This window comes from Eremomyces bilateralis (assembly GCF_010015585.1).
Source record: "Eremomyces bilateralis CBS 781.70 unplaced genomic scaffold P152scaffold_6, whole genome shotgun sequence".
Lineage (NCBI taxonomy): Eukaryota > Fungi > Ascomycota > Dothideomycetes > Eremomycetales > Eremomycetaceae > Eremomyces > Eremomyces bilateralis.
This window is the reverse complement of record NW_022985072.1, coordinates 1,041,072-1,064,500: the sequence shown is the minus strand read 5'-3', so window position 1 is coordinate 1,064,500 and position 23,429 is coordinate 1,041,072. Positions and strand designations below refer to the sequence as shown.

General features: G+C 52.1%; 8 protein-coding genes across 8 annotated transcripts; 4 read left to right on the top strand and 4 right to left on the bottom strand.

The window, feature by feature from the left end:
- Nucleotides 1-1,694: 1,694 nt before the first annotated feature.
- Nucleotides 1,695-3,125, bottom strand: P152DRAFT_373368 (Pkinase-domain-containing protein; the record flags this gene model as incomplete). Its single annotated transcript, XM_033675557.1, has 4 exons — nucleotides 1,695-2,073; nucleotides 2,125-2,726; nucleotides 2,792-2,959; nucleotides 3,021-3,125. Coding segments are annotated over 4 exons (1,254 nt in total), but the record flags the coding sequence as incomplete, so codon positions are not given.
- Nucleotides 3,126-4,634: 1,509 nt separating this feature from the next.
- P152DRAFT_513273 (uncharacterized protein) lies at nucleotides 4,635-7,431 on the top strand. The gene is made up of 4 exons (XM_033682796.1): nucleotides 4,635-4,776; nucleotides 4,849-5,076; nucleotides 5,209-7,246; nucleotides 7,285-7,431. Exons 1-4 carry the CDS (start codon nucleotides 4,671-4,673, stop codon nucleotides 7,421-7,423), a joined length of 2,511 nt encoding a protein of 836 aa, XP_033535561.1. The 5' UTR covers nucleotides 4,635-4,670; the 3' UTR covers nucleotides 7,424-7,431.
- A 450-nt stretch (nucleotides 7,432-7,881) lies between these two features.
- P152DRAFT_457308 (putative vacuolar aspartyl aminopeptidase Lap4) lies at nucleotides 7,882-9,824 on the top strand. The gene is made up of 5 exons (XM_033679203.1): nucleotides 7,882-8,357; nucleotides 8,414-8,463; nucleotides 8,516-8,642; nucleotides 8,693-8,920; nucleotides 8,969-9,824. The coding sequence occupies exons 1-5, from the start codon at nucleotides 7,997-7,999 to the stop codon at nucleotides 9,703-9,705; spliced, it is 1,503 nt and encodes a 500-aa protein (XP_033535560.1). The 5' UTR covers nucleotides 7,882-7,996; the 3' UTR covers nucleotides 9,706-9,824.
- Nucleotides 9,825-11,047: 1,223 nt separating this feature from the next.
- Nucleotides 11,048-13,480, top strand: P152DRAFT_513271 (uncharacterized protein; the record flags this gene model as incomplete). Its single annotated transcript, XM_033682795.1, has 4 exons — nucleotides 11,048-11,226; nucleotides 11,281-11,361; nucleotides 11,417-11,518; nucleotides 11,572-13,480. The coding sequence occupies 4 exons, from the start codon at nucleotides 11,048-11,050 to the stop codon at nucleotides 13,361-13,363; spliced, it is 2,154 nt and encodes a 717-aa protein (XP_033535559.1). The 3' UTR covers nucleotides 13,364-13,480.
- Nucleotides 13,481-13,602: 122 nt separating this feature from the next.
- On the bottom strand, nucleotides 13,603-15,583 carry P152DRAFT_481109 (uncharacterized protein). The gene is made up of 2 exons (XM_033681792.1): nucleotides 15,244-15,583; nucleotides 13,603-15,189 (listed from the first exon to the last, which is right to left on the bottom strand). Exons 1-2 carry the CDS (start codon nucleotides 15,271-15,273, stop codon nucleotides 13,963-13,965), a joined length of 1,257 nt encoding a protein of 418 aa, XP_033535558.1. The 5' UTR covers nucleotides 15,274-15,583; the 3' UTR covers nucleotides 13,603-13,962.
- A 109-nt stretch (nucleotides 15,584-15,692) lies between these two features.
- Nucleotides 15,693-16,889, top strand: P152DRAFT_457305 (ribosome recycling factor). The gene is made up of 2 exons (XM_033679202.1): nucleotides 15,693-16,278; nucleotides 16,336-16,889. Exons 1-2 carry the CDS (start codon nucleotides 15,766-15,768, stop codon nucleotides 16,681-16,683), a joined length of 861 nt encoding a protein of 286 aa, XP_033535557.1. The 5' UTR covers nucleotides 15,693-15,765; the 3' UTR covers nucleotides 16,684-16,889.
- A 30-nt stretch (nucleotides 16,890-16,919) lies between these two features.
- P152DRAFT_298195 (uncharacterized protein) lies at nucleotides 16,920-19,244 on the bottom strand. Its single transcript, XM_033675059.1, has one exon. The coding sequence runs from the start codon at nucleotides 18,791-18,793 to the stop codon at nucleotides 17,156-17,158; it is 1,638 nt and encodes a 545-aa protein (XP_033535556.1). The 5' UTR covers nucleotides 18,794-19,244; the 3' UTR covers nucleotides 16,920-17,155.
- Nucleotides 19,157-23,429, bottom strand: P152DRAFT_298159 (potassium/sodium eff). Its single transcript, XM_033675058.1, has 5 exons — nucleotides 22,844-23,429; nucleotides 21,034-22,792; nucleotides 20,319-20,978; nucleotides 19,854-20,270; nucleotides 19,157-19,798 (listed from the first exon to the last, which is right to left on the bottom strand). Exons 1-5 carry the CDS (start codon nucleotides 23,069-23,071, stop codon nucleotides 19,521-19,523), a joined length of 3,342 nt encoding a protein of 1,113 aa, XP_033535555.1. The 5' UTR covers nucleotides 23,072-23,429; the 3' UTR covers nucleotides 19,157-19,520.

Sequence of the window (23,429 nt, the reverse complement as noted above, 5' to 3'; positions counted from 1 at the left end):
CGCTGGAGAGAAAGCAAAAAAAGAGGAATATAAACTTCAAAACGAACGCCATTGAAATGACACAGGACAGCGATCCAGGGCATTGTCCCAGGCCTCAACCTTCGATGGCTGAGAAAATAAGCAAAACACCACATCTCATCCAATACTCAAACCTTCCCCCAGCGCTCCTTCAACGCATCCAACCACCGGGTATACAGGACGTCCTGCAACATCCCCACCTCACTCATCCCCTTAACCTCTCCTCCCGTCTCCATCTCGGGCACCCACCCTGGCTTCCTATCCGGCCGGATCGCCTCCCACTCCCAATCCACCTCACCCCCAATCACTTCGCTCCGTCTCCGGTCATGATGGGCCTGTAGATAAGGATTCTCCGATGCCAGCCGCAATCCGCTCTCTCGCCTCGCATGCGCCGCCGCCGCCGCCGCCCTCGCCGGTGCCTTACTCGGCGACCGCGAAGGCGTGGGTGTGCCGCTTCGACGATGGCCCGGGGAGCCCGTAGCGCTCTGCAGATCGTTGTGCGCGCCATGTGCTTGCCGCCTGCGTGATGAGGGTGTGACGGGACTCATCCCACCCATGACGACGTCCTCAACATCTTTCGGGTTGGCGGTGCGTTTACGAGGGCTGGGGCTAGGCGTCACATTTCCGTTGTTCTCGCGGCCGCCTCGTCGGGGGGTACCGGGTACAGGGGGTGGGGGCATGCCGCCATGAGGGAGGACGGAGGGGTCGACGACTTGGATACTGTGGCGCTGGCGGTGACCATGGGCGGGAGAAGGGCGGTTGGGGAGTAGGCGCGGTTGAGCCTTGGCTTTCGCATTACTCGATTGCCTTGATGGAGCGGGAGTTGCTTTTGCGTCAGCTCGAGACTTTGTAGGGGATTCGACTCGAGTTTTGGTCGGAGAGGAGGGTGCTGCTTTACTAGGAGAAGTAGGAGGGCCGTGAAGACGAGCGGGAGTGACACCTCCTGCTGGAGATCCGAGTGGGCCATGTTGGCGGGATGAAGGTTCGAGTTTGGAGTCAACGCGGGAGAGATGCTTTTTCGGACGACGTTGCGGAGACGGCTGTTGCTGCTGATTCTGGGCTTGTGACTGAGCCCGTTTACTTGGCGATCGTGGCGGGTGGTCTGTCGTTCGTTGGCTTTGGGTGGAGGAAGATCGGGACTGCGGTGCTGATTGGGGACTACCCAACTGCTCAATAGAAACATGGCTAACCACTTGCACCAAGTCTCTCAGCATGCTAGGATCCTCCCGCTCCAGCAATTCGAACCCAGCCGCAAAGGTCGCGATCGCATCTCGTGTGCTTTGTGAGGGAGAGCTAGCGTAGAGTCGCTGAAGAAGAGGACGCAGGTGCTCGGCCCACAGTTGAACATGTTGCTGAGGAAATTGGAAATCCTCCAGGGCGGGAGTTTTTTGAGCTTGTACTTGAGGCACCGAAACAACAGACGCAACTGATGAACGCCGTGATGTATTCATCGGTGGCTCAAATGAGGGTATTTCAGGGTACGGGGCGTCTTCGGGGTACGGGTTCGTACCGGAGTATGGATCCTCGTACATCTCCTTAACAGGCTTCACACTCGGTTTCTTTTCGCCGGCTTCGCCTCGCCTTGGAGGAATATTCTCGTCTAGCGGTGGCATCCCTTGTTCAATTCTTAAGTGATCTAAGGAGAAGCCGTCCACATCAGCCCCCTTTGACTCTGGGTTTCGGTCGGCGTGCTTTTGGCCACTCGAGACCCTCCGGAACTGCCGCACGGTCGACGGTGAGTTCCCAAAGCTAAGGTCAATGCCTAAGGGTAGCTTCGTATTTGCCTGATTGCTCACTCTTCGCGTCGTTGGCGTCTGCCCAGACGGCACGCGTGTGCCAGAGACTTTTCGATAAGCTGGTGTGATGCCTGCACTTGCCTTGCGAATGCGAGCAGGCGTCGCCGTTGCGTTGGGAGAAGAATCCGGGTGTTGGTCGCGAGACACGGGACGAGATACTCGCCGGCGCTTGGTGTTCGTAAGTGCATTTGACGCAGCTGCAGGTTTGACGGTGTCGAAGACCCATTCTTCCTGAGCAAGTCGAGGTGATAAGTCGCGCCTGGTTTGATATTAGCACAAGCTAAGGGTATCAAGTTTTGAAGGAACTCACATGGTCTCTTCATAATACTTGACGTGAGAGAGCCGTTCCTCTTTGGCCTGCCATTCCTGGTTCCGCTCAATCAATTCGCGGAGACCTTCGACTTTGCCGGCTCTGCGCACGAACTTATGCTGGAGGAGCTCCTTCGCCGTAGGTCGACGATCCGGATCCTTGACCAGACACTGACTGATGAAGTCTTTGAACTCCCTACTCCATTTGTTGCCTTCCAGTTTCGGAGGTGCCGCCTTCGGAATCAAGAACAGCACCTTCATGGGATGTGTGTCAGCATGTGGCGGCTGTCCATTGGCAAGCTCTAGCGCCGTAATCCCTAGACTCCAGATATCAGCCTTGATGTCGTACCCCTCCTCTTGGATGACCTCCGGTGCCATCCAGAATGGCGTGCCGACAAACGTCATCCGCTGCGACTTGATGTTGGTCAACTGGGCGGCGACGCCAAAGTCCGCAATCTTGACTTTCCCGGAATCGGATAACAGGATATTCGCCGCTTTGATGTCGCGGTGGATCTTGCCGCTTTGGTGGAGATAGTCGAGGCCAGAGAGAAGTTCGCGGCAGACGATGGCAATGTATGCTTCGTTAAAGGGTCCGGGTTTGAGCTGCGTGGGAATTGGCATCAGTAATTGATCTCGATGCAGATTGAGAATGGCTTGATAGAACGTACCAAGTCTAGACAAGACCCTCCACCTAGATATTCCATCACGATCCATAGCTTGACGCCGCGGACGAAGCTGGTCTTGTACTGAGTGACATACTGGCTGTGACATGTGCTCAGCAACGATATCTCCTGTTGTATTTCGCGAATATCATCGTCGCTGCCTTCGAGGTCGATCTAATAGAATTAAAGTCAGTCCATGTCTCACATACTTCCACATAGCATGGACATGTCGTACATGTTTTATCGCGACCATATCCCCCGTGGCTCTCTCAATTGCCTTGTACACAACACCAAAGCTCCCGCTCCCCAGCTCCTCCAACATCTGGTATCCGCTCGCCATGCTTAGGATTATCTCTGCGCCGCAGCGCTGCTCGGGTTCAGGCACCCCAGATAGAAATATGGTGACGCAAGGGCCATAAACAAATCGGTCGGAATGTCGAGCTATGCCAGCGATGAAGTTTGGGGCATGCAGGAAAAGATTGGTTTAGGTAAGAATAAGTGACCGCGGTGCAGAGATAGCCGCTGAATTGCGATTAGAGTCTCTTGATGAATTGAAAGGAAATGATACCTTTGCCAACGGTGACGAAGAAAGGGGACGGCATGGTGGATGCATGAAAGGTATGGGATGTGCGTGGTATTTCCGGATTGGGCCGTCGCCATGGAAACCGCAACTCTTCGGATGATATTGCGGTTCCGCCAACGCCACCATCCGTGGAAAATCCATCCATCTCAATTCTCATGAAACACGAATCGCCAATCCTTTAATTAATCAATGGACTTTCATAAGTTTCGATGTGAACGAGCCCGAGTCCAATCCATATTTCGATAGATCTTCATTATCATTCCGAATGGTATTACACGGTTCTAAGTTGGCCTGGTCGAAATTCTAGCGTGGTTGACTGGTGGTGATACTATGCGGGGGAAGACCTTAGACCTGCAGGACATCTGCACCACGACAGGGCTGCATTGTCGTCCTGTCTTGTAGGAGCGAAGGGATGATCGAGGCCAGAACTCCGAAGACCCTGAATCTGCCGAGTTTCTTGATTCTTTTGTCTGCTCTCATTTTGGTGCCGCTCAAGATGCGGGAAGTCTCGATCGAATCTGGTTGTGCCGAATGTAATTCGAGTCTCTATCTTTCCGATTTCCTTATCTCACCAATCTGCGTACTTAATACCCAATAGCAAGTCTCCGTGCCTTTGGTCTAAGGTAAGGAGATGCCCGGGCACGGCTAGTTTCTACCCCGGACTCTGCGTCGTCGTTTGGACGGATTAGCTGCATACATGATTGACAGATAATAGGACACTCGAAGAATCTGGTGGAGATTGTCCTTGTCGTACTCTGTCGCGTCTCGGATGGACTCGTCGGCTTGCCGGAGTAATCATCCCCTGCAGTATCACGTCAAACAACGCTCCTTAGCACTGAGCAAACCAACAACATCGCATCAAGCTCCGATGGCACTGCGTTGTGTAATAACTTCGCTTCTACCATCAGGGGAGAATTGGTTTGATAGGCCATTTTGCTCCGGAAGTATTCTGCAGACCCTAGGCTGTCCCTTCTTTTCGGACTTTTCATGTCTTTCTTGAAGCCCATTCCAAGGCCTGTGTCGCCTGGTTGGGTTTTCAATGTTCTAGACCTCCTGATATTCGCCTCTTCTGGTGGCCAACATGAACATGACCTAATTTGCTCAGACTCGGTCTCTTAGCCCCGTCTCGGGCTGGGGGAGATCACCAGTGTGTGTGATACTGGTTCAGAACCTGAATGAATATCGTTTTTGAGCACTACGATGCCTTGCCGAACGCGAGCTGAGGAATCATGCTTCTGAGTTCCACTCTCTTCTCTTTCTTCCTCAATCACCATAAATGGGCATTCTTTGCTTCACTCAGCCATGTTGTTGCTGCTGTGGTGGGTGATTTTATCGCTCCTCATGGCCGGGAGTGTGGCCGGCGTCGCAAAAACAGCGATAGAGAATCTGGAAGGTGGCAACCTGGATGGTGCGTGGAAGAACCTCCTCACGATCTCCAGCAGTAAGGCGGGATCCAGAACTAACGTCGCCTTCGTAAAAGTTTCGACCTCAATAGCGTCTTCAGCATCTTCCTCCTCTTCATCCGCGGGTAACTCGATAGCCTCTACCGTCAGAATGCCACCGATCTTTCTCCCTGCGATCACTCCGTATCCAAACATCTCACGCTTTTGGTCGTCTGGCTACTTTGCTATTTCAAGCGCTACCAATAGCTCAACCCGGCTATTTCCAAGTAATGGAACCGGACAAGACGTACTTGCAACGGGGACTGGTAAGTGGGACTTTATATTAGTCCGTCATAGTGTGTTTATAAGATGGCCAGTGTCGAACCAGATATATCCCCCTATTCCGCCGAATCTCGAACTAAACCCAGATGAATTCATGCCCTGATGATTCTTTCTAGGCTGGAGCTATGCTTCGTCATGCAATTCCGCACAGCAGTCCTGGTTTAACGCCCGAATCCAATTTTACATGGGAATCCCATCCACGACTGTGACGACTGATATCCACGCCGCCACTCTACGAGTCGCTCCCGTGAGCACCACGAACTGTGGTACCGCCACTATTACCTATGCTCTCGACTCTCCCACGCACACTCTCGCCATCACCACGCGGTCGTGGGACTCGCTGATCTGGACAGGCCCGTTCCGCGACTGGACAGAATCCTTCCTTGAGCCTTCCCCGACTTGTAGCATCCAACCGAAAGACTGCTCAAGCCTCGTCAGCAGCTGGAGCATTGCTATGCAGGTGGCGCTTAGTAGCAATGGCGTCTCGACCGTTAACCATCCGCAATGCCAGATCCGCACGACTGAATGCGGCAAGTGCACTATCGGCGGTGGAAGCGTTCAGTTGATCTACTTCCCCGTTCCCACAACTATCGCTCGCGATATGTGTGCTCCCAACCCAATTGACGACCCTGCTGTGATAACACCTGCCCCAGACATCCCAGTGGCCACTGAGTCTTTCGTTGATGGAACTGATGGAACTGCCCCTGTTGTCGATGCAACTCGCACTGGTGGGTCTGCTGGCGGCCAAAGTGGCGTGGTCATGAATGGCACTACCTTTTTCGTTAATAGCGCTTATATATCCTTCCAATACCTGCTTGCCGGACAATACTGCGATGGATCCTCTAGTCAGATTGGGGGAATTTACAGCTCACATCTCCTCGCCATTCCGTCCGCCTCGGTCTCTTCGATGCGGTTTCCTAATTATGGAACCGCTTACCGATTCAACTTCGCGGATATGAACAGTCCAGTGCCTTGGAGCGCGTACAACGGACTCACGCAGTGCTTTATCCAGCAGTGCCAGACTTTATACTACGATGATCATAAACCCGTCTTAGCAGTCCCGTCTGCGGTGCGACAATTGGACCCGAATTGGGCGGATTGCGCGCTCGATTTCGATGGGCTTTATGATCCACCACTCGCATTGGCCACTGCCACAGTCCTTGATGGTGGGAGAGGCGGAGAAGGAGATGGAGGGAATGGAAATAATGAAGGGGGACGAGGGAATGATGGGAATGGCGGAGGAAGCAATCTAGGAGGAGGAACCGGCGATGGAGGAACCGCACACCCTGGCCAACAACCAGGTGACAGCTTGCCGCAGCCGACAACGGCACCACAAGGTGGAGTCAGTGGAGGTAATGCTCACAATGACGGCGAAAGTGTTGGCGGGATCATCGGTGGTCTTTTGGGCGGCAACACCGGTTCCGACTCCAATTCTCCTGGAGGAAACGGCGCTTCCAGTGGTTCTCCGGGCGGAGGATCACCTGCAGACTCATCGGATCCGGAACCCATAACTCTCCTCCCAAATGGCCAGACCATCGTACCGAACCCCTCCGGCCCGGGTATCATTGTCGGCGGATCTACCATCTTACCAGGTGGTGCTCCCGTTACATTCCTTTCTGGTTCTGGCTCAGGCGATAGTCTTATCATCAGCGCCGGCATTAGCGGAGATTCTGGCGTTGTTATCATCTCTCCCTCGGATAACAATGAAAGTCAACAGGGAGGTGGCGGTGTGGCTGCCCCAACCACGATTATTTTCCACCCTGGGGGCACTGGGTCCGTCCCATCCCGCCCCGGTGGCGAAGGCCAGGCCGCCGCTGCAGACAATATTGCATCTCTCCTCAGCGCCGCCGCCGCTGCTGGCGGCATGGCCTTTGGATTCATCTTTACGGCCGCAGATGGCCGAGTTTATACAGCTACGCAAGCCGACTTTGGCGTAGCCGGGATCGCTGTCATTAGTGGGCAGACGCTGACAATGGGTGGTCCAGGGGCGGTGGTTGATGGAAACACGATTAGTTTGGGTCCCGGCGGTCTGGTTGTCAGTGGGATCGGAACCGTAAACGCGGTTGGCATCACTGGCACCACGGACATTGGGGAATATGTTGCGAGCGGAATTCGGTTATCAAGTATCGCTGGGACTGGAGCCAACAGTGGAAGGTCGGGTGGAATTGACACAGTAACTATTAGTGGGCTAGGAGTAACATCTTTACCGAGCACAGCGGGACAGAGCAGACCGATTGGAAATTGGTGGCGATTTCTGGTTATACTCAGTTGGCTGGCGGTTGGTTTGCTTTGATGTTACAGGAAACAAAAACGGTTATAGTTCTAACATGAAGGGCAATGGACAAGCGGAAAACTCACATAAGAGGGGACGACGGGATTAAAGGCACTATAGGATTGGATTGGGAAGGTTGCCTATTTATCGGTGGCATTAGAGGATGGTAGGTGGTCCTTTATCGATATATTCTCCAAGAGTCGCCGAGTTATCTGCCTGGGAATATCAAGGTACTCCAAACACGTATAATATATAACTAGACGATACGTCTTCTCAGTAAGTACCTACCAAATTTGGAATTGTTACGATATATGTAAAGTATCGAAATGATTACCTGCTCATCACTCGTTGGAAACTGGAGAGGTTGGTGGACCTGCTTGGCTGCTCCTTACGGGAGGTCTAGAAACACAGCTATCGGCACTATGACGTTCATGGGATAGTGGATGGTCATGGCGCAAGCTGTGGTGATGATCACGAAGCACCTCACCGTGACTCCGAAGGAGGCTGTGATGAGGCTCCTCTCTATACTTTAGCAATAAATTGGTCATAAGCGAGCTTGTTCTATCTCCGCAATCCAAATCCACCATCTCTCGTCTTCCTCCGCACATCCTCCCATCGAATTTGTCGACAATATGACGAGAATCATCCCCACCGACCACAGTAAACAACCCATCCCGACTATGCCGAGGACTGAGACCACCAGAAGCTCGAATCCCTCCCTTCGCAGCGTCGAATCATATGCGAAGCCCTTCTGTGACTTTTTGACCGAGAATCCGACGATCTTTCATTACGTGGATGCAACCGCGAAGCAGCTTGAGAAGAATGAGTACACGAAGCTGTCGGAGCGAGACGAGTGGAAGCTGCATCGCGGAGGGAAATACTACTTGGAGCGCAATGGAAGCAGTCTGATCGCTTTCGAGGTTGGGGAAGGTTATGAGCCTGGAAATGGAGTGGCGATGCTGGCTGCCCACGTTGATGCGTTGTGTATAAAACGTATGTCGAGTTGCTCATTTGAGAGGGTTGTTGCTGATTATCTACTTAACGTCCAGTGAAGCCGGTATCGAACCTCTCATCAAAGGCTGGATATACCCAGCTAGGTGTAAGTGATTCTAGAAATGAGCCTAAAACGCCTTTTGACTGAGATCCTCCAGGTCGCACCGTATGCAGGCGCCATGAATTCCACGTGGTGGGATCGCGATCTGGGTATCGGTGGACGAGTCCTTGTGAAAGAGGCGAGCGGCAAAATCGTGTCTAAGCTGGTAAAGCTGGATTATCCCAGTATGCAATCACCCCTTTCAACCGCTGTCTTCTTGCACTGACCTTAGTAGTCGCGAGGATACCGACATTGGCTCCTCATTTTGGAGCTGCAGCCAATGGACCCTTCAATCAAGAGACGCAGATGGCGCCAATCATCGCTCTGGACAATTCCACCGAGCCATACTCGACGGACGATAATGACTCCAAACCTACCGCACTCGGAGGTGAAGGGTCATTCATCTCGACACAACCGCATGCTCTGGTCAAAGCCATTGCTGGAGAGATGGGGATCTCCGATTGTATGTCCGTCCATAGAATTACGATTTCCTCACGTTAACACCCCGCAGATGGCAGCATAGTCAACTGGGAGCTTGAGCTTTTTGACATACAGCCCGCCGCTCTTGGTGGCTTGAACAAAGACTTCATCTTCGCTGGCCGGATCGATGACAAACTGTGCTCCTGGGCCGCCATCCAGGCTCTCATTAACAACAGCTCATCCTCTTCCAGCTCGTCCTCTTCACTGATCAAATTGGTCGCGCTCTTTGACGACGAAGAAATTGGCTCGATGCTCCGCCAAGGTGCTCGCTCGAACTTTCTCCCCTCCACCATCTCACGCATCGTCGACTCGTTCGCATCGCCCTCGACGCCATCATTGGTCTCCCGCACATTCGCAAACTCCTTCCTGGTCTCATCCGATGTCATCCACGCCGTGAACCCGAACTTCCTGAATGCCTATCTCCCCCACCATGCACCGAGGCTGAATGTTGGCCTTGCTGTGTCAGCCGACCCGAATGGGCATATGACAACAGATGCCGTAAGCACGGCGATCCTTCAACGATGTGCCGAGAAGTGCGACTCGGTGCTTCAGGTCTTCCAAATTCGGAATGACAGCCGCAGTGGAGGAACCGTTGGACCCATGCTGTCCTCTGCGATGGGCGTGCGTGCAGTCGATGCCGGCATCCCGCAGCTGTCAATGCACAGTATTCGCGCAACGACTGGTAGCAAAGACCCTGGGCTCGGAGTCAAAGCTTTTGAAGGATTCCTAAACCACTACGAGACAGTTGATGCAGAGTTCAAGGCATAATTGAAGGGTCTCATTCTTGTTTTCTAGTCCATCACCGAGTTTATATAGTAGAAGATCATGCGCTAGAAACTATAAATAGAGCAATGCAGCTGGTTGGATTGGTAAAGAGTATATTGTACCGTGATTTTCAACATCTAGACCATGAATAGAATGGGATTTCCACCTCCATGTGGCTTGGAAAGGGCTCTGTTCACTGGTATGACAAACTACTCGCTAGCAGTGTTTCATCTATCTGCTTCTGTCCACCTCTAATACTGACCCTTGTGCAAGGAGTATTTCGAAGTCTCAGGGTACCATATGGTCTCTGCGAGTGCGGTCTCCGTGCAAGATCCCCGCGTAATATGAGGCTTCGGCGTTGACATCGACATCGTTATTGATCGACAATAGTTCTATCAACCCAAAGCACCGATGAATAATAACATGAATAAGAAAAAGAAGAGTGAGGAAATGCACAGCAAAACGTGAACAGGAACATCAACTGTTCAGAATCGCATAGTATAGTGTAGACCACTAATCCGCCGCTCCCGTTGCCTATCTCTCCATCTTCAGGTGAGCAGGATCGTGCACATATCGCTGCCTTGAATTCCATTTGGCGAGGTCACATGATTAGCTTCGCAACACTGACGCCATGCCCGATCTGGGCCGAGAGATTATCACAACAGTAGGTCGAGTCCTTGAGGATTTACGTAATTGTTCCAGCTCCCAATTACGTAATTGTTGCGGCTTGCAGTTTAAGGCAGTGATGGAGTGTTTGGGACTCGATGATGCTCGACAAGTCTCGACAAGGCACAAACAATGGAGCGAGAAGCCACCCCCTGATATTGGCCCCTCGTTTTACCCCTCCAGAGCCCCTAAAGTGATGGATGAGGAGTCTATCACAATGTTAGCTGATAATAGATAGCATAAGCGAGTGAAAGAAATTGAAATCAGTAGTGAATATGCGTAGGCAGCGGCGTGAACGATACGAGTCTGTTCCAAGGTGTTTGCCTGGTGGTTGGTGAAGGTTTCGACTTGACATTCTCCTTTGAAGACCTCACCTCCAAGGGACGCATACTTTGGCCCCCTCATTCAGGCACACAATCCCCCTCTTCCCTTAAATTATCACCTTCCCTTCTTCCTTTCTTCCATCTCACCTAGGAAGATCATTCACTGAGCATCTTGAAAGGTCCTGACTTCGTTTCGTAGTCATTTTTCGTTTCCTTGAAGGCACTCCTTGACACCCTGGCACTCCTTGACACCCTGGCACTCCTTGATAACCTGGCACTCCTTGACAACCTGGCACTCCTTGACACCCTTTCACTCCTTGATACTCCTTGACACTCCTTCACGGTTAGCTCTCAGGATGGCAAACGCCATTGACTCCAGGCCATCTTCGCCCATCAAGTCAGTTGAGATCATCCCATCTCCATGCCGTTATGAAGTTGACACATGCAAAAGGCCTGTAGACCTCATAGAACTGGCAATCACTTCACATGATGAGACCATGATGATGGATACAAGCGGGTCCTCGTCATCCAAGAAGTGAGTTGAAATTGTGTTCGTCCCTGTGAGAGATTGAACTGACTGATGAGTAAGGCCTGTCGATGTCGATGAAACAAAGACCAGGTCTAATGAATCGAGCAAGATGGATGCCGGCGGGCAATCGTCGTCTAAGAAGTGAGTTGAGATTGTGACCGTCCCTTTGATGACATTGAACTGACTGGTGAACAAGGCTTGCTGATTCCATAGATGAACTTGAGACCGAGTTCCATGGGTCAATTGATGAGACCAATTCCGATGAGTCGGCTGATGCGGGAGGACCCTCGTCTAAGAAGTGAGTTGAAAGTGGCTATCTCTTTGATGGCATCAAACTGACTGATGAGTAAGGCTGGTGGATCTCTCTGATGAAACTGAGTCCACGTCCGATGAGTCTATTTTGACGGATGGCTCGGATGTGCCCGAGATTAACCACATTGCTGTCTCATTGGGGAGAACTCTCACTTTCAATGGGGCCAACAGTTTTTTCGGGTTCTTCTCCCCAACCTGGTCCTTCACAAAGGCTCAGGGCTGCGTGGCTCCTGAAGAGAGTGACGATAACTACTCCGATGAGACGCTGGTTGAACGCAATGTGGTGCCTTCTGCTTACCGCAAGGGTAACGGCGTGGCTGATCGCTCCAAAGATGCTTTGGGTGAATCCGATGACGGATCTGATACTAGTCACTCTTGGGCTCTCGTACTCTATGACCCAAAGCGAGGCGAGGACCACAATCAGTTGGTCAACGCAACGTCTTCGGAGTCCAAAGCGCCTGTTGTCCGCAAACCAAAGTCACTGGCAGACATTCCCGAAGAGCTTATCAATGAGGTCTTCAAGCTTTTGGACTCCATTACAGACATTAGCAGGCTCACGAGAGTGGGAAAAGTATTCCATCGCATCGGGTTGCCTTACCTCTTTGAGGATATCACACTTGGTCACCAAGCACTTCGGTTCCCATTCTCAGACTGCAATATTCACTCCTTCGTTAATCTCATTGCTCATCACCCGGAGGTTCTAGAGTTCATCGACAAAACCAACTCCCTGAGCATTAACAACTTTCGAACTCACGGGTGTAATATTTGGCTGCACGAGCCCGTTCAAAACATCCGCGATCTGGTTTTGGCATTGGAACAGAAGGATCCACCTCTGGCCAGGGCTCTCTACCACCGGTTGGGGCGTTTCGACAAATTCGATGAGTTTGATGGCGAGGACTGGGAGAAGATTTGGATGGCTATCCTGGGTGTCTTGTTTCATAAGACTAAGTGGATCCATCTCGATTCCATGGACGATCCGATCGTGGACGACGGCAGTGGCAGTATTCAATCCCACTCGGATATCTTCCGTGGATTCCTTGTACCACCGGGTATGCCGGAGACCGGGTTCTCCCTCAACCAGTACCATGTGACTCATTTGTCGCTGTCTGGTAGGGCCATTGCTTCAACGCTCGGCCTCCTCTTCGAGTGTGGGCCAGGCCACGAATTCCAAGCTCTTGTGTCTTTGACGATTACAACGGACTCTTCCTTCGAGTTCCCTGAAACAGAGACCCGGGTGAATCTAAAGCACCTCAAGCTCCAGCTTATGACGGCATATGACTGTCCTGTACCTGAGATGCTCTATGGTTTTAAAGGCCTGGAAAGTTTCGAACTGTTCCTAGCCGATGAAACATACGGTTGGGGCAACATCTCTGGCGTGCTCCAGATGCACGAGAAGACGTTGAAGTGGCTCACTTTCGATCAATACCATCAGGATCGGCTGATCCAAAATCCCGCTATCACCACCGGCTCACTCCTCGAGTTGGAGAATCTCGAAGTCATTGTCTCTACTGCGGAGTCTCTCATGATGAACCCCGAACGAGACATTGCTTCATTCACCGAAGAGGTTGTGCCCGCATCCATCAAGTGCATCAGGTTGGAGCACCGCTCCATCTTCGACGGGATGCTCCTCCGGTTCATTGCAAGCCAGCTTGGTGAGCTAACGAAGTTGAAGTACGTCATTCTCGACTGGACTGGATACTCGCCGAAGACCACCGAGCTCGAAGACATCTTGACGCTCCAGCTGGCCGGCGTGCGAGTGATCAGGGACAGGAGCTGGCCTGATGGCTTGCGTGCCTACAATGAGGGGTTCCCGAGACAATACGAAGGGTAAATCGTGGTCACGGAGACCTCACAGTATGAGTATGGATTCTCTGTTGAAGCAGCAATGATATGGGGAATGGTTTGAGTTTGAGTTCGTGCGTGTTTATGAGGGTAAAGTTCATGGAGGTGATATGGCATTGTTCATGGAGTTCATTGTGGTGAGCGGTCTGCAAGAGTGGATCAACTCATAGAGTCACCTGATGGATGTTACGATGTCCAATCATGGGGAGGGTATTAACAACTGGGTTTCAATTGCACAGCATCACGCAAATACACTTAGAAGTAATTAGCATGTATTATCACAGGGAATTCGGAAATTTGAGATAGCAAATGGAAAAATATTCCAATTTCCAGTATCCAAATGCTGGTGAGATGACCAAGGTAGTCTGCGTGTAGGTTCCGACATCTGTACTGAGATATTGCAACCCCGCGACTCTTCAAGTCCAGAATGAACATTCATGATATTGTCCAGCACAATTCCCCATAAAATTAGAAAATAAAAAGCATATAATTGAACCGTTCGGAGTAGGATAGCATATGTAGATGATGTCGTGCAGAACCTTCTAGCCGTTATCAAGGATATGCATATGACCAAGCAAACACAGATCTTTAACCTCCTGCATCCCCACCACCACCTGCACCCTCCCCAACGATCGCTGCGATAACCTTTTTGACCGCCTGTCTCTTCTGCCATTCGCCAACTATCATGCAAATCGCTGTTGCCACAATGACTTCGTAGAGCCGTGTTTGCCGGATGGCTTCCAGCTCATCGTCTGTGTCGAGATGTTTCCAGTCCTCCAAGCTCTCCTTCGGCACATACTCCTCAAGAAACTTCAGGATCGCGCCGTCATAGAGTTCTAGGATGCCGGACTTGCGACAGGCAATGGATGAGGTATACTTCCCGAGGATGAGGTCGCGCATATCCAGGCCAGGTTCATTATCACTTTTATCCTCGTCGTCAGACCTACCACTAGAGACAGGGACCCGCGCAACTAGTTTCAGGTGGTTGAACTTGCACAGGTATCCCAGTTGTTTCGTCTCCCTGACCGTTCCAGTACCCTTCCAGTAGAACTCAATGTCAGCATACCGAAAGTGATACCGCCGTGTATCTCGTGAGAAGGGGGAGGTCCAATCCAAATGGACCACCTGATCGGCGATAATCTGGTCCGCTTCCGATACTGAGTCCTTGGGAGCCATATTATGCGACCTTTGTTTCTTGTTTGATTTTGATTTCTTCTCCTCTTTCCTGCACTGGCGAGCCTTATTGTAATGCTCTTTGCCCGACTCGCCTAGAATCCTCCACCTACGAACCCCATATCCCTTCAATCGCCCTTCTCCTGCCGCTTTTCCAGCATCGACCTCCCGAGCTACCACCCCTCTTGGATCCAATACACCCTCATCACCGAGTCGGGAGCTGAACTGCAGGGTCCATCGCCGCCAGAAACCCGAATTGCGAGTCAAACAAACAGGACTTGCGTGCTTCGAGGACCCACGACGCAGCGTTCGTGGGGGATGATGAAAAATCAATGTCGGCTTATGCACATAGAAGGTCTGATCGTGAAGGTCTTCGGCTAAGGAGGGGTCATCTGCGGTCTTGCGATCCTTTCGGAAAGCCTTGGGAGGATGGAATAGGTTTTCTTTCTGGGGGAGAATGATCGGGGTCAATGTATAGTGGGTGTTGCCATGCTTCCGGTGGTACATATGATACCGTGAAATCCGGGCAGCGTCATCAATCCGACCTTCGGACGAGGAGACCAAGGTTGTCGCGTCGGAAAGGATGGGGGAACATTGAGGAGGGTCCAAGTCCCGATTATCTGGGGCCGTCGTTGTAGATTGCTTCGAGATGTTAGCGCTCCCTCGACCCATTCTTAATGAGTTGAATGTCCATACCGCCATATCCATGTGGACTGCTCGTGCCATTGTATTCTCCAACGCTCCAATTCATAATCTTTACCATAGACCTAGGCGCCTGTCCAGTCGCCAGATATTCAAGTTTGAATACGGACTCAGCCCCTTTAATTATGGTAAAGCTGGCTTCACAGCTTAGTCAAGTGCCAAGGTGACGACTGACGATAGCATATACGGATACGAGGTCGATGGGCTAGCTTGAATAGCGCGTAGCCGACAGCGACATGGCATATCGAACATCGAGCTTTTAAACTATATTCATCCGTTTCAGAGCGGCACGGGTTGAAACTTGAATGGCATTCGGAAAGGAGGATGAATACAGTATTTATTGGATGATGTTGGTGGCAGTGCAATGCAATAATGAGATCACCATGATCCCCAACGTCCATGTCGTGTCATTGGCCAATGGGAATATTCTCCAAACATCCTCATCTCGAGCATCAAAATAAAACACAACAGGACTGAATTCAAGTCCCCTTTGCCCATCCTCAAACCGGAGCAATAATGTCCTTCATGCCGCCTACCGGGCGATCTCTGCTGCGTGCCTCCAATATTTCCGGCCCAATCTGCTGCTTCTGCAAAGAATCCTTCCCCGGCCGACGCGCCCCTATCACGCAAGCTGTCCGTAAAGCTTCGTCTTTCCGCTATGGAGCCCAGCTAGCCCGCCGTTCGTTCGCAACCTCGCCCTCCCTCCTCAAGAAATCCGGCAAATCGAATCTCTCCCACGCCAAATCCGACTCCTCCCCTCCCGGACCTCCCGCCGTGGGGCTCACACCCACAGACCAGATCTACGACCTGTCGAACGTCGAATCGTCCATCCTCACATCAATCGAAAAGCTAAGCCATGCGCTGGCGCAGCTCCGGACAGGCGGCCGGTTCAATCCGGATGTGGTGGAGGATCTGAAGGTGCATTTGCCCAAGCAGCCGGGCGGAAGCGCGGCGGTGGTGCGGCTTGGAGATCTGGCTCAGGTGATCCCACGGGGTCGGAATATGCAGGTCATCGTGGGGGAGGAGTCGGTACGTGCTGTTTACTCTGCGAACCGCACGTAGTTAGACAGATGCTAACTATCGCAGTACGTCAAAGCCATTCGAACAGCCTTGCAATCCTCCGAGCATCACCTCGCGGCCGAATCACCCACCCCGGACAACCCCCTCACCATTCCCGTGAAGCTACCGCCAACAACTGCCGAGACACGGCAGAAGGCATTGGATGCCGCGCAAAAAGCCGAGGAGGCCGCGCTGCACGGCATCCGGGAAGCGCGGGGTGCGCATCAGAAGAGGATCCGAGCGCGGACGGTCGACAAGTCGGTTCGGCCGGACGATTTGAGGAATGCGGGAAAAAAGATGGACGAGGTGGTGAAGAAAGGGAGTGAGGAAGTAAAGCGGATCGTGGAGCAGGCGAAGAAAGTCATTGCGGGTTGAAACTGCACGGGATATCCAAGAGCATGATGTTTGGCGTCAGCGATATGCATGGGTCTACGCATTTGAGCAAGATCTTTGGGTGAATTGGCTTGGTTTTGGTAATGTACATGTATCATATTGCCGTTACTCGTATCTTATATCCCATTGAAGCACGCTCTCTATACCTAACAGTACATAGAACCGTGCTCCTTCATAAAAGCATTATCCAGTACCCTTTCATCCCTTGGGTATCATACAACGCCATCGTCAACCCTGACCATTTCTCGAGCTTTTCCACACAATGAAATCAGCGCAAATGTACTATGTCTGTAATGATCGACATGGTGTGAAGAGTACTCTTGCCGAATAAACAACGACTGAAAAGACTGAAAAGACTGAAAGGTGAACGCGGTGATGAGTAAATGTCCAACAAAGCACACCTATCTAAACCAATTGTGCAAACGGTCAAGAAAATAACAGTAGTCGTGATCGTTCACCAGCCCTGAATTTTGATTCCGGGCACCCCATCCTGCAACATCAGATGCACTGTTGCGCCCTCCTCGTCGTACTCATACCGCAACCCTTCAGGCATCTCGATCATCCCAGGCTCCGTATCCTCGAAGCCATAATTTACCCTCGACTCAAGGACTTTGGCTCCGGTAGCCGACTCGAGCAGCCAGATCGGCTCGGTGATGGTATCTAACCACTCGCGATACTGAGAAGGTCGAATAAGATTGGGTTCATCGCCCGCAAGGCCGGAATAAGGGTGGCTGAATCGGAGAAGCGCGCGGGAATAGGTGCGAGGGTACAGGACAGAAAGCGGAAGACGAGCTTCGCCGTATGCGCTGTACCACTCTTGACGCTCCACCACCGACCCCAACGCTTCCAAGTCATTGGTGATAATTTCGGTTCGATCCTCGGCCAATTCGTCGTCCAATCGACTCCCTCGAAGAAACCCCTCGGGAATTCGCATCGCGTAATAGCGTGGAAGGCCCACGGTACCGGCGGGAGGAGAGGGCATTGCACGCCAGGGGATCGTGAGGGTTTGATTCTCGATCACATCGTACACTTTGAAGGCCCGACTGTGTAAAAACGTATTGCCAAGGAAGAGATCTTGCCGGTCGACAAACGTAAAAGCCGTGATGTTTGGGAATTTTCGTCCCTCGTACAATTCCCGGGATTTTCGAGCGAGGGCGATGCGAGCATCGTACGGCGGTGCGTTGTTGTCCGATCCGCAGCGCTTCGTGCAGGCGACGAGGGGGTAGTAGATGGAGTTGTATTTGTAGCCAAGTCGGATCGAGATCTTCTCGAGGCATGAAGTGGCATGTTCGTCCTCCAGCGCGGAGAAGAGGTCGTCACAAAGAAACCGGATCCGCAGTCGGAGCAGCTTTAGCTGAGGGAGGAGAGGTGCCAACGCATTGCAGAGATGGATGTGCCGCGTTGAGAGCGTGTCCGCGCTAAGAGTGTCGATCTCCAGATTCACCACGGTACTTGGCGTCGCACTGATGGTTTTGAAGATTCCCTCCTGCGGACACCATGGTATCTGAACCCCTGTGGAACGCGTTTTGATCGAGAGAGTAGTGATATTCTTCATGCGAGTCAGCGCCGCCGCAGCTTGCTCGAATCCCTCGTGATCTTTCTTCACACCCGAAGGAATCCGGCGCACCCGCTCCGCGAAAGTCGGCGGAGGAGGCGCATATGCCTCGCTGCAAGGATCGAGGAGGACGGTGAAGGAAGCGATGCGCTCACTCCAGTCGATGCGACCTCCGCTCGCTGCAAGCGTCTCCATCTGGGGGTGGTATCGATCGGGAGCCTGGCACGGGATCGCGACGACCACATGATTGTGGAGGATCGGAAGGCATAGCTCATTCCATTGGCGAGAGACGCACATGCAGTTCAGCAGACTACCCCGAGCAGAGCTGGATCGAAGGTGATTGAAGATCTGCAGTAGCAACTCGGTCGGCAGGTGGTTGATTCGGCCCGAACCAGTAGTCGTAGCAGCTTTTGCAAATGCCGCCATGCTGGAGGTTGTCCGCGAGAGGAGCTGTGGATCTGGCGTGCGGGAGGTCCGTTGACGTTTGCGGGATATCCAACTCGACAGAGAGGATTGGGAAGTGGAAGTCTCGCGCATTGGAGCTCTCAGGATAAAGGTAGCAGCATACTGAAAGCCAAAGATTCGGGATGCGTAGTCCCCAGGGTGTAGTGGTTGATAATTTCCAACGATGATGGGGTTTCATATGTTTCTATCACGCTGAATGTGATGAGTACAAACGTGGGGCACATGGTGACCGCCGGAGCTGGCGATCAACAAGCATTCACTTAGGCAACACTTTGGATGATACTCCTTGTGGTTGGCTTGTGTTTAATATGACAAAGGAGATGTAACGGGCAAACCTGTGATATTCCATTCGAGTCCATCCGGATGGTTGACGGATTTAGAATGTACTCGCGCTGGGCTGGACTGGAAGTCTGGAACTCCACGTCTCCAGACTCCACATCATCAGCCACAACCCCGCGAATTCCCGATTGGGCATCGCTTCCGATAGACGAACGTCACACGCTGAGCGCCCTCCGCACGATAGAGTCGCTATTTGTTAGCTAGTTAAAGCTGAGAATTACTAATTCTGTCATTACGTACATGGTGCAGGAGACTTAAAGCCCTTCATATGTACTCTCAGTACTAGTATATCCCATAATAGCAGAGCATGCGAGATAGAATTATGTACCATATACCAAGTCCCGTCGGCATCACCGGTCTCATATTCCGTACTCTTACGTCATTGATCAGCATCTCCGTGGACTGTGAGACGTTCGTCCAGTGACATTCAAACAGGCAAATGTCGGCTCCGACTCGGGGTTTAAACCGCCGACGAATTCCCCAATTGTTCTTTGTTCAGGCCGCCCGTCGCTCCATTCACTGATGCCGTTCCGGATGGCTCTTTCGCGAAGGTGCTGGACTTCGAGAAGGAGAAGAAGCCTTGCCGCAGACTCAATCCTCGGTGGGCCTGCTCTAGCCGCTCCATTTCCTGCGCATCAGCGAACCAGCCGAACTGCCGCTTGGCGAGCTTCCACATCTCCATGCCGAAGACGAAGATGAAGACCGCTCCGACAGATAGCGCCCATTCCCATGAGATCCCTAGATATGAATGTTAGCGGAGGGGATCGTTGAATCACCTGGAAGCATCGCTTACCCTTGTGCTTGAACACATTTGTGTTCAGTCCGGGGATGTAAACGCAAGGGAACACCACCAAGCTTCCCAGGACAACGGAATAGAACAAGAACTTGTTCTCATAGACGTCCTTAAAGAAGGGGAATCGGTTCTCACTCGTCGGATCCAATCGAAACATGCTTCGTCGAATCGACTTTATCTCCCAAGCCGAGATCAGAATCAGCCAGGTCAATTCCGCAAAGACGGCAGCACGCGCGCGGAACACCGTGTCGCATTCATCGCTGTACGACCGATTGCAGTCTATACCAAGGTTGCCGTTTCCCGGACCATAAACGATGGTGAGGAAGGTGAATAGCGTCAGCATCCCCATAAGGAGACCGTAGACCATCATATCACAGATGATCTGCCAGGTGAAAACACCTTTTCTATTGTCGTGCGCTGTTGACAGTCAGCAAAGGCTCTTTCATTCGGTGACAAGAAACTTACGAGGTCGAGACATAATGTCCCAGGCGGCTTTCTCTTTCCCCAGTCCGAATGCAGGGAACCCAGACGTCACCATGTTAATCCACAAGATCTGAAGCGGAGACAGAGGGAAGACCGAGAAGTTTTGCTCGTCTTGGAATCCCAAGCCGCAAATCAGCAGCACAACTTCGCCTACGTTGCTGGTGAGAAGATGTAGAACGAAACGCTGGACGTTGTCGAAGATGCGTCGTCCCTCTTGGATCGCCCCAACGATGCTCGAAAAGTTATCGTCCGTTAAGACAATATCGCTCGCGCCTTTGGCAACGTCGCTACCAGCCAGGCCCATGGCAATGCCCACGTCCGCCGCCTGCAGAGAAGGTGCATCGTTTACACCGTCTCCGGTCATTGCCGCGAACAGCTTCCGTCGATGCAAGGCAGCGATCATTCGTGTCTTGGTGTGAGGAGCACAGCGAGCAATGACCAACGGAAGCGACGGGAGATTGTCAATTTCTTCGTCAGTGAGGCCGTCGAATTCGGTTGCGGTCTTGACCAGCGATGCTGCGACCGCTTCAGACAGATGGCTCATGTCTTTGGGGATGATGCCGACTTCTTTGGCGATTGCCGCTGCCGTGGAGGGATGGTCCCCTGTGAGCATGTGGACTTTGATCCCCGCGCGAGTACAATCTGTGTAAAATTAGCAAGGCGTGCTTCTCTGCTGTGGATATAATTGTAGACGTACCTCTGACAGCGTCTTTCGTCTCCTGTCGTGGCGGATCGTAGATTCCAGCCAGTCCCAGTAAAGTTAGTCCACATTCGATATCGTCTCGTGGAATCTCATCCGTGACTTTGCTATCCGTAGGCCAATTCTTCCGGGCAATAGCAAGGACGCGGAGTCCTTGTTCGGCGAGAAGAGTCATCTGTTCAAGAATGCCGTCTTTGACTTCTTCGGTCATCTCAATGTTGTGCTCACCAAGCCCCACGGATACACATAGGTCCAAGATCCTCTCCACGGCACCCTTCGTGAATACTAGAGTTTCGGCTTTGTCGGGAGTCTTGTAGATGACAGACATACGCTTGACAGTACTGTCAAATGGGTACTCTCCAACCTGCTTCCAGCCTTTCGATGCAAGGCTTTTCTTTCCCTGCCCGAATCGGTGTGCAAACACTTGCAGCGCGGTCTCCGTTGGGTCACCGGTGGTCTGCCACTTATTCTCTTTCTCGTTCCTACGCACCGTGGCCAGGTTGCAGAGGGCAGCTGCATGGAGATAGGCTTCAAGCTCGGATGTCATTTCCGGATTTTCCGTGACATCGAGGGGCACCTTTTCCGTCTCAGGCTCCTCCGGTCGATTATTCCGTTGTGGTTTGTTCTCGGGTTCTTTGAAAGTGAGCGCAGCAGAACTTCGCAATCGATCGAGCTCTTCCCGTCTCGCGATGAGTTCGGCTTCGGCTTCTTCCTTAGACTTCTGCACGCCGAGTGAAACAGTGCCTTGAGTGGGATCGAAGGCATCTTCCGAGCCGCTCACTGTGTACACACCGTTTCCGGGGATGAAAGCCTTTCGTGTGATCATTGACCCTTGGGTAATCGTCCCCGTTTTGTCACTGCAGATGTTTGTCGTACCACCAAGAGCCTCCAGAGCAGCCAGTTTCCGTGTCAGGACGTTCTTGTCCCTCATCGATACCATGCCGCCCACGAATGTAATGGTGAGCACCGCCACAAGGGACTCGGGGATCATCGCAATACCGGTTGAAATTGCGTAAATGGCGACCTCCTTGGTGACGTTGAATCGGTTGACCGCGAAGACGATGAGAGCAAGAAGAAGAGCGAAGAAGAGCAGGATGTATGCCAGCTTGGATAGCTTGATTTGAAGGGGGGTGCCTTCGGTCAGACCCAAGAAGGCACCAACACCATCCCAGGACCGGAGAAACGCGCCCTTCGCGGGTTGGAGTGGACCATACTTCTTTCTGGACAGGGATCTATTCTCTTTCCGTTCCTTGCCATGCATGGATTCCGCGATCTTTCCGATCTCAGTCTTCATGGCCGTGAAAACGACAATCCCACTTCCTCGTCCCTTTGTCACCGTGGCCGATGCATATGCCATGTTCAGGCGGTCACCGATGCCAATTTCGAGCTCGTTCTGGTCAGCGTAGTCGGTGTCCACCTCCTTCACGACTGGCATCGCTTCGCCAGTCAAGATCTTTTCGTCGCATTCGAGGTTCATGACATCGAAGAGTCTCAGGTCCGCGGGGATGGTGTCGCCAGTCTTGAGAACGACGATATCACCAGGAACGACGCCTGGCGAAGGGATGTGGTCGGCGGTGCCATTGCGGATTACGTTTGCCGTTGGGGAAGACAAGGCACGCAGAGAGTCCATCTTCTTTTCCGCGTTGTACTCTTGATAGAAGCCGATGCCGACATTGAGCAATATCACGGCGGTAATGACACCGCCTTCGATGTAATCAGAAACACCGTACGATAGAGCCATTGCAAGGATAAGAACCTAAGACATGATTTTAGTCTTGATTTCTCATTCGGGGGTGCTCATACTCACAAGAACCATGGCATTGGAAATCTGTTTGGATAGGATTTTGTACCACTTCACGCCCTCTTCCCCCTTGAGCTTGTTCTCTCCATACTTCTCCTGGGCATTGCGAATCTCTTCCGCAGACAAGCCGCTTTCGATATTGGTGTGGAGCTCCTCGGAGAGCTCCTCCACGGTCAATTGGAAAGGATGTTTGCCATATTCTGGCTGGGTGCTGGGGGAACCCTTCGGAGCCATCAAAGCTCACGATCGAAGGAAATAAAACTTGCGTTTTGCTGTAGGTAATGGTTGGTTGGTTATGACGTTGATCACTGGTTTCATGGGAGGAATGTGAAATCACCACCTCAAGATGATTAACTTTGGATTGTTTGGTTCAGAGTGAGTGAGAGTGAGTGAGAGTGAGTGAGAGTAATGGTCAATTGGCAGTTTGAGAGACGACATGAACCCAATCTTGGCGGGGGGTACTAGATACTTATAATATCCCCAGAGACATGTCTCTGAGTCTCAATTGCCCCACAAGGATGAAATTCGCCTCCCGAAGCAAGGTGTTGAGGGCACTTGAGTGACTTGAGGCGCGGTTTGTGCAGTATGCCAA

Bases quoted from the DNA above. Each gene is read 5' to 3' on its own strand.
- P152DRAFT_513273 (XM_033682796.1), top strand. From the start codon at position 4,671: ATGTTGTTGCTGCTGTGGTGGGTGATTTTATCGCTCCTCATGGCCGGG. The intron at 4,777-4,848 runs GTGCGTGGAAGA...CCTTCGTAAAAG, and splicing joins GGAAGGTGGCAACCTGGATG to TTTCGACCTCAATAGCGTCT. The intron at 5,077-5,208 runs GTAAGTGGGACT...GATTCTTTCTAG, and splicing joins CGTACTTGCAACGGGGACTG to GCTGGAGCTATGCTTCGTCA.
- P152DRAFT_457308 (XM_033679203.1), top strand. From the start codon at position 7,997: ATGACGAGAATCATCCCCACCGACCACAGTAAACAACCCATCCCGACT. The intron at 8,358-8,413 runs GTATGTCGAGTT...CTTAACGTCCAG, and splicing joins TGATGCGTTGTGTATAAAAC to TGAAGCCGGTATCGAACCTC. The intron at 8,643-8,692 runs GTATGCAATCAC...TGACCTTAGTAG, and splicing joins GGTAAAGCTGGATTATCCCA to TCGCGAGGATACCGACATTG.
- P152DRAFT_481109 (XM_033681792.1), bottom strand. From the start codon at position 15,273: ATGGCACGAGCAGTCCACATGGATATGGCG. The intron at 15,190-15,243 runs GTATGGACATTC...AACATCTCGAAG, and splicing joins CAGTCCACATGGATATGGCG to CAATCTACAACGACGGCCCC.
- P152DRAFT_457305 (XM_033679202.1), top strand. From the start codon at position 15,766: ATGTCCTTCATGCCGCCTACCGGGCGATCTCTGCTGCGTGCCTCCAAT. The intron at 16,279-16,335 runs GTACGTGCTGTT...TAACTATCGCAG, and splicing joins TCATCGTGGGGGAGGAGTCG to TACGTCAAAGCCATTCGAAC.
- P152DRAFT_298195 (XM_033675059.1), bottom strand. From the start codon at position 18,793: ATGCGCGAGACTTCCACTTCCCAATCCTCTCTGTCGAGTTGGATATCC.
- P152DRAFT_298159 (XM_033675058.1), bottom strand. From the start codon at position 23,071: ATGGCTCCGAAGGGTTCCCCCAGCACCCAGCCAGAATATGGCAAACAT. The intron at 22,793-22,843 runs GTGAGTATGAGC...ATCATGTCTTAG, and splicing joins TTTCCAATGCCATGGTTCTT to GTTCTTATCCTTGCAATGGC. The intron at 20,271-20,318 runs GTAAGTTTCTTG...GACTGTCAACAG, and splicing joins GGACATTATGTCTCGACCTC to CGCACGACAATAGAAAAGGT.